The sequence below is a fragment of the Musca vetustissima genome, unplaced genomic scaffold, assembly GCF_032173495.1.
Source record: "Musca vetustissima isolate MV318-11 ecotype Yass unplaced genomic scaffold, APGP_CSIRO_Mvet_v1 utg16224, whole genome shotgun sequence".
NCBI classification, from domain to species: Eukaryota; Metazoa; Arthropoda; class Insecta; order Diptera; family Muscidae; genus Musca; species Musca vetustissima.
In genome coordinates, this window is record NW_026881978.1 from 126,234 (window position 1) to 137,651 (window position 11,418).

Genomic DNA, 11,418 nt, shown 5'->3' on the forward strand with positions numbered 1-11,418 from the left:
CCCATATATAGTTTTGTCCGATTTTTGTAAATGGTGAACCAAAGTACTTATATATCTTTCGATTTGCACAAAATTTGGCATAGCGTACTGAATTAAGTCTTGAATGATGTGTGCTAAGTTTCGTGAAAATGAAGCTCCCATATATAGTTTCGACCGATTTTAGGTAAATGGTGTACCAAAGTCCCTGCAAATCATTAAATTTTCACGAATTTTGGGACAACGTACTGAATTAAGTCTAGAAAGATTTGTGCTAAGTTTCGTGAAAATCGGTGTAGATTTGGATATAGCTTCCATATAGAGTTTCGACCGATTTTAGGTAAATGGTGCACCAAAGTCTCTGAAAATCGTGAGATTTGTACGAATTTTGGCATAGCGTACTGAATTATGTGTAAAATGGCGTGGCGTGCGGGAAACCCGGTTCAGATTTAGATATAGCTCCCATCAGGGACGTAAGCAGGGGGGCGGCCCGGGGGGCCCGGGCCCCCCCGAAATGAATTTTTTTCACAGTAAATTTATGTATGCAACAGCGAATTTTTTTATTTTTACTACCGGGCCCCCCCCCCCCCCCCCGAAATGAAATCTTGTGTACGTTGCTGGCTCCCATATATAGTTTCGCCCGATTTTAGGTAAATGTACACAATGCGTGCATTTGGCGTGGTTTTTTTAATTAATATTTTTTCAAGGTCTATAGAAGGCGTGGATTTTTTTTAAAGAGTATTTTGTCAAGGTCTTTCCATGGCGTGGATTTTTTAAAGAATATTTTTTAAGGTCTATCCTAGGCGTGGATTTTTAAATGAACATTTTTCGAGGTCTGTATAGGGCGTATTTTTTTAAAGAATGGTTTTCAAGCGCCAGGGTCTGTAGAGGGTGTATTTTTTAAAAGAATTTTTTTCAAGGGTCAGGGTCTGTAGAGGGCGTTTCTTTTAAAGAATGTTTTTCAAGGCCAGGGTCTGTAGATTGCGTATTTTTTTAAAGAACGTTTTTCAATGGTCAAGATCTGTAGAGAGCGTGGATTTTTAATAAATATTTTGTCAAGGCCTATAGAATCTAATAATTACATTTGCTCGGCTTCTGTGTAGTTTTTTTTAGATTGTCCTCAGATTCGAACGATTTTTCTTTAGAAAATAATTGATATTCATCTTCTAAGTATTTCTTATTGAAAAAGAAAATGTTTATTAGATTCTAAGAATTTTTTTCGGTCAATTGTTTTTTTTTCTTCAAGAAATAAATCATACCCCTAAAAGTATGCATCATAAAATATTCATTTCCACTAAATGTCCACAAAGTTAATGTTTGATTTAATAACAATTAGCGTAGGATGAGGGTTGGTTGGTTAGTTGGTTGGCTGATGATTCCCTCAGCTCTCCTGATGACACAAAGAACTATTACTGCTTTTGACATTTCAGTTTCGAGTTTTGTTCTTCCTTGACATCAATTTAAGTTAGTTAGGATGTGGGAGTATAGACAATAAAACATTCCAAATTACTCAACGAGACAGAGTAGAAGACAATACACTTTCATCATCAAATCATTATTTGACGACAGACATACACACACACACACTTCTCTTGTATTCCAATTTAATGAAACAAAAGTCACCATAACAATACAAAAAATTAGAAGCCATAGTGATGCTGTTTAAGTTATTCGACAGCGTAAATGTCACGCGTCATAAAACTTTATTTTTTAAAGGGACGGACACGTTTTTAATTCATTTCAATACTATGGGAAATTTAAACATTTTCTAAAAATTGGTTGCATTGAGAACATTTAAGAGTTAATTTCTAGGACCTCCAGAAAAAATAGGACCATCTATATATTTATATTTTTTAATTCAGAATTTTTGTATTGTTCTTAAATTTATTTCGCTAAATTAAATAGGCCATATAACGATTACCACTACGTTATTCACTTCTAAACAAAATTTCTATAAACATAAAAATTGTAATTGTTTTATCTTCATTGTATGTAAATCGCAATTTATGGCTCGCAATTTATGATGACTGCAACGCAGCATGCGACCTACATTCACATCAAATCCTCTTTTGTCTCTGTTAAATTGATGGCACTTCATTATCATTGTGGTTGACTCTGAATGCTGTGACACACACACGCATCCTTGTCACCAGAGAACAGCGTTAACCAAATATAAATATTTTAGACATGATTTGAGCCAAAAAAATTATGAGGCGGATGTTAGAATAAATAATAACAGTCAGAAGCTGGGGTATACATTTTTTATAACAGTAACAAATTTTGTCTGTTGTAAAATTTTTTTTTTCTATAAAAAAATTCTCCGAAGATGAGGACTGATTTAAAAAAAACAGTCGAAGCTGAGGACCGATTTTTTTGTTATAGAAAATAATTGCTTTATAAACTGAGGACTAACTTTTTTCTATAGCTGAGGACCAATTTTTTTCTATAGAAAGAATTTGTCAGAAGTTGAGTAACAATTTTTTTTTCTATGGAAAGAATTTCTCAGAATGCTGAGTACAAATTTTTTTTATAGAAAAAATTGCTTCAGAAGCTAAAGACGAAATTTTTTTCTACAGAAAAAAATTGCCTCAGAAGCTAAGAACCAAACTTTTTTTTTATAAAAAAATTGCCTCAGATGCTGAGGATTTAAAAAAATGATTCGAAAATAATTCTCAGAAGTTAAGGTCTATTCGTTTTTTTGTAGAAAAAATACTCAGAAGCTACCTCAGAAAACTGAGGTCAACATTTTTTATATAGAAAAAATTTCTGGATAAGGGTCATTTTTTCTATAGGAAAAAATCCTCAGAAATTGAGAACCAATTTTTTCTATAGGAAAGAAATCCTCAGAAGTTGAGAACCAATTTTTTCTACAAAACTTATTTCTATAGAAAAAAGTCTTGACCCAATTTTTTCTATTAGAAAAAAGCATTAGAAGCTGAGGAGCGATTTTTGTCTGTGGAAAAAAACATAAATTTAAATCCAGTCCTATTTGTGGTCCCTGTAAAAAAGTATCCTTTAAATATTCTACCTATTCTACCCCATGTCTGGGCCTTGAGAGATACCTAAAAAAATATTTTTTAACAATTTATGACTGTGATATTCCCTGAAAAAATATATATATATATAAATATTCTTTACAAAATTCAAGCCTTGTGAAGGTCCTTGAAAAAAATGCACGCCACAGATATTCCCTGAAAATATTCTTTAAAAATCCACGTTACTGATTTTTCGTGAATAAAACAATTTTTTTAAAGTCCACGCCTCAGATATTCCCTGAAAAAACGTCTTTTAAAAATCCACGCCACAGATATCGCCTGAAAAAATAATCTTTCACCTTTTAGAATGCACGCATTCTCCTCGGTGCCCTTTAGAATCCACGCATTCTCCTCGGTACCCTTTAAAATCCACGCCTTCGCCTCGGTCCCTGAAAAAATAATCCTTTAAAATCCAGACCTCCGATATACCCTTTAAAATCCACGCCTTCGCCTCGGTCCCTGAAAAAATAATCCTTTAAAATCCAGACCTCCGATATACCCTTTAAAATCCACGCCTTCGCCTCGGTCCCTGAAAAAATAATCCTTTAAAATCCAGACCTCCGATATACCCTTTAAAATCCACGCCTTCGCCTCGGTCCCTGAAAAATATCCTTAAAAAAACCCACGCCTTCTCCTCGGTCCCTGAAAAAATATCCTTAAAAAAACCCACGCCTTCTCCTCGGTCCCTGAAAAAATATCCTTAAAAAATCCACGCCTTCTCCTCGGTCCCTGAAAAAATATGCTTAAAAAATCCACGCCTTCTCCTCGGTCCCTGAAAAAATATCCTTAAAAAATCCACGCCTTCTCCTCGGTCCCTGAAAAAATATGCCTAAAAAATCCACGCCTTCTCCTCGGTCGCTGAAAAAATATCCTTAAAAAATCCACGCCTTCTCCTCGGTCCCTGAAAAATATCCTTAAAAAATCCACGCCTTCTCCTCGGTCCCTGAAAAAATATCCTTAAAAGATCCACGCCTTCTCCTCGGTCCCTGAAAAAATATCATTAAAAGATCCACGCCTTCTCCTCGGTCCCTGAAAAATATCCTTAAAAAATCCACGCCTTCTCCTCGTTCCCTTAAAAAATCCACGCTTTCTCCTCGGTCCCTGAAAAATATCCTTAAAAATCCACGCCTTCTCCTCGGTCCCTGAAAAAATATCCTTAAAAAATCCACGCCTTCTCCTCGGTCCCTGAAAAAATATTCTTAAAAAATTCACGCTTTCTCCTCGGTCCCTGAAAAATATCCTTAAAAAATCCTTGCCTTCGCCTTGGTCCCTGAAAAAATATCCTTAAAAAATCCACGCCTTTTTTGGCCCTTGGAAAACTATTCTTTTAAAATGTTCACCTTCTGTGGGCCCTTGACAAACTATTCTCTAAAAAACCACGCCTTGTGTGGGTCCCTGAAAAAATATTCTTTAAAAATTTTATTTTTCAGCTCCACTAGGCCTTGTCTATGCCGAAAACTTATATTTTTCATATTCTGAATACAAAAACAGATTGTTATAAATTTATTGCCCAAATCATTGCAATGAGATACCCCGACTAAATGGCAAATGCATACAAAAAAAAACTTCAAGTGTCTCTGAAATATCCAGCAGCGGATAACGGATTTCTGCATATCCATTTCCCCCTATTCACCTTATTTCATTTGTTGATGTGTTTGTTGCTTTTTTATTATATCTTTGTTTAGTGCTACTCGAGGATTCTCTGTGGATACATCACCACCGGCAAATGAAAAACCACCCGAAATAAATTTCTCTGCTGCCACAGCGACAACAACAACATCGGCAGCAGCAAATGTTCCCACATCGTCATCACCTTCAGTGCCTGAACAAGATGAATATCAAACAGCATCCAGTACGGTTAGTGATTTTGGCAATGGTAATGGGAGCGGAGGTGTTGGCGGAGACGGGGTTTGTGGTACCAACAGTGGTCGAGGGAGCTATAGCGGTGATGGCAGTGTTGTCGGTGTGGCCAGTAAAAGTTCATCACTCCGTGATTCCATAGACTATGATGCCCTGTACGAGGAAGAAGAAGATTCAACCATTAGCATGGAGGCGCACGGTTCAATGATTTCACATTTACTATCACAAGTTAAAATAGGTATGGACCTAACGAAGGTGGTGCTGCCAACATTTATATTAGAACGACGTTCGTTGTTGGAAATGTATGCCGATTATTTTGCCCATCCGGATTTATTTGTAAAGTGAGTGTGTGTGTGCATAATAATCTCTTGGTATGAATAATGATTTTTTGTTTTTGTATTTTTTTCATATTGCCCTTTTGCAGAATTGCCGATTTAGATAATCCACGTGATCGTATTGTACAGGTATGCCGTTGGTATTTAAGTGCTTATCATGCTGGACGTAAAAGTGCTGTGGCCAAAAAACCCTACAATCCTATATTAGGTGAAATTTTTCAATGCTATTGGGATATTCCTGGTAGGTACCATATTTTCCCCCTTTATACAATTCAGTATTGAATTTATTTAATGATGAATTTAATTCCATTTGCAGGTGAAACACCCAATGAAGAGAATGTTAGCGACGGACCGGTGCCCTGGTGTCGTAAAAATCAATTAACATTTTTAGCCGAACAGGTTTCACATCATCCGCCAAGTGAGTTGAAAATTTCTTGTATAGAAAAAACATCCCAATAAGGAACGAATACTCTTCCATAGAAAAAATCATCCGTCACTGCAGAGGGGACTGAGACCTGCGGACTTTTTTCTAACATAAAAAAAGTCTTAATCCCTGAGGCTATTTTTTCTATAGAAAAAATTGTCCTCAACTACTGAGGATATTTTTTATAGAAAAAAATCGGTCTTCAGATTCTAAGGAATTTCTGACCGGTCATCAATTTCTAAGGCAATTTTTCTATTGAAAAAAATTCTGAGGCTTTTTTCTATAGAAAAAATCTCTGCCCTCAGATTTACGGATTGTTTCCAGCAAAAAAATCCGCACCTCAGCTTCTGAGGACTTTTTTTTTTGGAAAAAAAATTGCTCCTCAGTTTCTAATTTTTTTCTATAGAAAAATTCGGTCCTTTGGTCCTGAGGATTTTTTCTATAAAAAAAAAGTTGGTCTTTAGCTTCTGGGGATTTTGTTGCTATAGAAAAGAATTCGGTCCTCAAATTCTGAGGCCTTTTTTAGGGTTTTTTTTATAGAGATAATTTTTTTCTGAGTTAATTTTGTTTATAGAAAAAATTCAGGCAATTTTTATATATAAAAAATTCAGACCACAGCAATTGAGACAATTTTTGTTCTATAAAAAGAATTGGTCCTCAACTTCTGGGGCTATTTTTTCTTTTGCGGAAAAAAGTCAGTCATCTTCAGAGGCAACTTTTTTCCTACAAAAAAATTTGGTCCTTCTGAGGCTATTTTTCCTATAAAAAATTTGGTCCTCAGCTTCTGAGGCAATTTTTTCTATAGAAAAAATGTGGTCTTCAGCTTCTGAGGCAATTTTTTCTATAGACAAAATTCGGTCCTCAGCTTTTGAGACAATTTTTCTATTGGAAAAATTCGGTCCTCCGCTTCTGGGGCAATTTTTTCTATAGAAAAAATTCGGTCCTCATCTTCTATGCTATATGTTTATAGAAAAAAATACATCTCAGATTCTGAGGATTTTTTCCAAAGGAAAAAAATTGGAACTCAGCTTTTGAGGCACTTTTCTTCTATAGGTAAAATGGCGGACCTCAGCTTCTTAAGGCCTTTTTCTTTTTAATAATTATTATTTCTATAAAAAAAAAAAAAAATTCTACACAAAAATAAATTAGCTCAAAAGATAGGAAAAATGTTCAACGATTTCTCTGGATGGGTATCCTGTTTCTAAGGATTTTTTTTCTGTAGAAAAAAGGATTTTCCCAAGAGGAAAATTTGGCCCTGTGAAACATTTTTTATTTATATTTTCTATTTTTTTTAAAAATTAATTTTCAAAAATGTCTTTATCTCTTCCCCACCTTAGTTTCCGCATTCTATGCCGAACACTATAACAAGAAGATCACATTCTCAGCCCATGTATGGACAAAATCGAAATTCTTGGGTCTATCGGTGGGTGTGCACAATATAGGTGAAGGTGTTGTAACGCTTGTGGATCATGGCGAAGAATATATTGTTACATTTCCTAATGGCTACGGAAGGTGAGTACACGATTTTTATCTTTTTATTCTTAGATAAATTTGTTAAAAAAATACATTTTTATTGCATTTTCTCTCACAGATCCATTTTAACAGTACCCTGGATAGAATTGGGCGGTTCAGTGGAAATTAAATGTCCACAGACGGGTTATTATGCCAATGTAGAGTTTCTCACAAAACCATTTTATGGTGGTAAACGTAACAAAGTTACAGCTGAGGTGGGTTTAGTTTTGTATTTTCCAATTACTATTTGAATTTTTATTAATATTATGAATTTTTGTTTTGTTTTTAATGTCCAGATTTATTCACCAAACGAAAAGAAACCATTTGTTTCAATAGCCGGCGAATGGAGTGGCCTAATGGAAGCCAAATGGCATGATACAAATGTAATGTATATGATTCTATTTATTGTTTTGTCGTCTTCTGTAACTTCCGATTTGTGTAACATTGTTGTATTTGGTCCATTTATAATAATTTGAAATAATATTTTGTGGAAAATCTCCACTGAATCAATATCCAAATTTTAATCAAATTATATTATAAATGGACTGCATAGATTGTGTGTGTATATGTGTTTCATAAGTATACGTTTCACAGATTTAAAAAAAAACGGTTCGAATGACAATACTGTTCCAAAAAAGACATCCTTCAAAGCCCTTGTCATCTTTAGCCCTCCAAAAATTATTTTAAAAAATTGTCTCCTGTCTTTAGCCCTTGAAAAACTTATTTTAAAAAATTCACACGTTTCCAAGTACACAATAAATTATGTACAAAAAATTAGACGAGTCATTTCGAATCGTTTTTTTTTCAGATAAAATAAAGTATTTGCTTTTTTAATTAATTATTAAAATTGTTTAGTATGTATGTGTTGTATGTTTGGTGTTTTTGTTCAAGTATTACACATTAATTTACTAACAATTTTATGCCTTCTGTATTTTATTGTGTGCTCTCTTATACATACATTTTGCTTTAATACTATTTATATCCTCTTCTATATCCTACTGAGTTGTTATTCCAAACCGAAACCCGAAAAAAAGGAAACAACAACAATCACACTCTATATCTGTCACTCTAATAAAAACTACTCAAATCACCTGTAACCACAACCGGTCCTGTATACTGTCGATTACTTGTACTTCTCTCTTAAATATTCTGGTCAAATGTCTATGTTTATCTAGAAAATTAAATCTTTTTTCCCAATACTAAAAGGAAAACCTATCCTAATCATTTTCGGTTCCCAAAATTATATGTTACGTATATTTGAAATGTTTTATTTTTATTTATTGTTATTTTTTTTAATTTGTATTTGAGAGTATGTCGTACCATCTTTGTGTCGTATTGTACTGACTAAGTGAAAATAATTTTTCCAAAATTTTTTCTAACATTTTGTTGCTGCATTGCATTTGCATTGTTTTTTTCATGGAAATTTTTAATTTTCTAGAAAACTGAAGTGTTTGTAGATGTAAATCGTATACCAATATTTAAGAAACAAGTTCGACCAATCGTTGAACAAGAAGAATATGAATCGCGACGTGTATGGAAGGAAGTAACCGCTGGACTCAAGTAATCATCTTTTTTATTATTATATTTAATTATATTAATTATTATTATTAATTTGCATAATATATAAACAATAGGGGGATATTGTGGTGAAGAAATAAGAATGAATGAAAAATTATCATTATAAAAAAATAGTCACAACAAAATATTGAAAATATTCTTAAAATATCCTCTATAGTCCTTGAAAAAATGATTTTAAATAATCCCCGCGAGCTTATAGTCCTTGAAAAAATGATTTTAAATAATCCCCGCGAGCTTATAGTCCTTGAAAACATTATTTAAAAAAATATTTTAAAAAATTCCCGCGAGCTTATAGTCCTTGAAAAAAAATATTTTTAAAGAATTATTTTAAGAATCCACGCCTGTCTACAGTCCTTAAAGAAATTATTTTAAGAATCCACGCCTGTCTACAGTCCTTAAAGAAATTATTTTAAGAATCCACGCCTGTCTATAGTCCTTAAAGAAATTATTTTAAGAATCCACGCCTGTCTACAGTCCTTAAAGAAATTATTTTAAGAATCCACGCCTGTCTACAGTCCTTAAAGAAATTATTTTAAGAATCCACGCCTGTCTACAGTCCTTAAAGAAATTATTTTAAGAATCCACGCCTGTCTATAGTCCTTAAAGAAATTATTTTAAGAATCCACGCCTGTCTATAGTCCTTAAAGAAATTATTTTAAGAATCCACGCCTGTCTATAGTCCTTAAAGAAATTATTTTAAGAATCCACGCCTGTCTACAGTCCTTAAAGAAATTATTTTAAGAATCCACGCCTGTCTATAGTCCTTAAAGAAATTATTTTAAGAATCCACGCCTGTCTATAGTCCTTAAAGAATTATTATTTTAGTCCTTAAAGAAATTATTTCCACGCCTGTCTATAGTCCTTGAAAAAAAAAATATTTTAAAAATCCACTCCTGTCTATAGTGCTTGAAAAAAATATTTTAAGAATCCACGCCTGTCTATAGTCCTTTGGTGTTGAAAAAAATCTGTAAATCCCAATCCACCACAAAGTCCCCAAAATTCATTTATATATATTTTATTATTTAGTTTACAAACCCATATTAAATTTAAATCGTATATTTGTTTTCCATAATTAATCCTTTCTTCTTTTCTCCAAGATTCAATGACATTGAAAAGGCAACAAATGCCAAATGTAAAGTCGAACAAATACAACGAGACGCCGCCAAAGCTAGAAAAGATTCTGAGATATCATGGGATCATAAGGTATGCATACCCGAACACTAAAGTTTCTTTTAAATTAATTTCCAAATCTGATTTCTTTCTGTTTTCAGTATTTCAAGCCAGTGGGTGAAAATTGGATCTACACCAAACCCCTCAGTCAACGCCTATATCTAAAGGAAAAGGAAGATCAAAGATAATAAAGCTTGAGACGACGACGAAGTGTTGTAATGTTAATAAGAAAATGCGCAATGAAATATATAGTTTAAATAACATGTCACATTTCCTAGCCACCAACACCACGCCCACAATCCCAGTGTTAATTCATTGTAGAAGAGGAAGAAAAACAAAAGTTAAAACACCACCCCACCACCACCATTATCTCGTTTTCCTTTTCCATATCACAAACAAACAAAGGCCGCCAAAATGAACACCAGATAATGTAAAAAAATTAAATAATATGTTTATTTTTCAAAAAAGTCTTCAAACACACATAAACACATAACCTCGAAACTACTACAAATTTTATGTATTAAAAAAGAAGAAGAAGAAACAAAACAAAGCCTACAACAACAAAAGACATGTCATCATTATTATTATTAATAACACTATTATAGAACAACCACACACAACATACATACAAACATTTGAATTATATTGTTAAATATTATATATACAAAAAAACATTAACTAAAACAAAATAAAACGAAAGCAACAAATTACACCAACAACAATATAAATAAATTAATTTAAGGGAATAGAAAACAGCAACAACAATAATCCCCCTTTTTAATTTTTAATATGAAGGGCAAAGTAAGGATAATATATCGTATACAACAGCAAATAAAAACAAAAAACACCCTCAATATTATTATTATTGTTAATAACAACAGACACAACAACCACACATTTTTTAGTTCGTTAGTATTACAAAAATAAAAATTTGCAAACACAAAACCACATTATTAAAATGCAAAAATATCTTATATTTATATATAAATAATACCAAACAAAAACACACACAGTAATACTAAGCAAACAAAAAGCGACAACTTTTTGAAAAGTATTTTATAGAAATTATTTTTAAATTCAAAATTGTCGATAATTCTTTTCTTCATTAAAATTTGGTTTTAAAAATTAATCCACAAATCTCTTTTTTTGGCCACGCATTTATATGGCCATTGAAAAAAGTAAACAAATTCAAATTTAAAGAAATTATTTTAAGAATCCACGCCTGTCTATAGTCCTTAAAGAAATTATTTTAAGAATCCACGCCTGTCTATAGTCCTTGAAAAAAATATTTTAAGAATCCACGCCTGTCTATAGTCCTTTGGTGTTGAAAAAAATCTGTAAATCCCAATCCACCACAAAGTCCCCAAAATTCATTTATATATATTTTATTATTTAGTTTACAAACCCATATTAAATTTAAATCGTATATTTGTTTTCCATAATTAATCCTTTCTTCTTTTCTCCAAGATTCAATGACATTGAAAAGGCAACAAATGCCAAATGTAAAGTCGAACAAATACAACGAGAC

General features: G+C 32.8%; 1 protein-coding gene across 2 annotated transcripts in view; it reads left to right on the plus strand.

Moving 5' to 3' along the window:
- Positions 1-10,090, plus strand: part of LOC133328073 (oxysterol-binding protein-related protein 9) — a 37,417-nt gene extending 27,327 nt beyond the window's left edge. Inside the window, exons 7-15 of one of the 2 annotated variants that reach the window (XM_061536619.1) lie at positions 4,697-5,212; positions 5,296-5,447; positions 5,523-5,624; positions 6,968-7,142; positions 7,222-7,357; positions 7,439-7,525; positions 8,581-8,702; positions 9,818-9,923; positions 9,992-10,090. In XM_061536619.1, the coding sequence (XP_061392603.1) occupies positions 4,697-5,212; positions 5,296-5,447; positions 5,523-5,624; positions 6,968-7,142; positions 7,222-7,357; positions 7,439-7,525; positions 8,581-8,702; positions 9,818-9,923; positions 9,992-10,078 (1,483 nt within the window). In that variant the 3' untranslated portion in view covers positions 10,079-10,090. The remainder of the gene's footprint in view (positions 1-4,696; positions 5,213-5,295; positions 5,448-5,522; positions 5,625-6,967; positions 7,143-7,221; positions 7,358-7,438; positions 7,526-8,580; positions 8,703-9,817; positions 9,924-9,991) is intronic. The other variant, XM_061536620.1, reaches the window with a different exon arrangement.
- Positions 10,091-11,418: the final 1,328 nt, after the last annotated feature.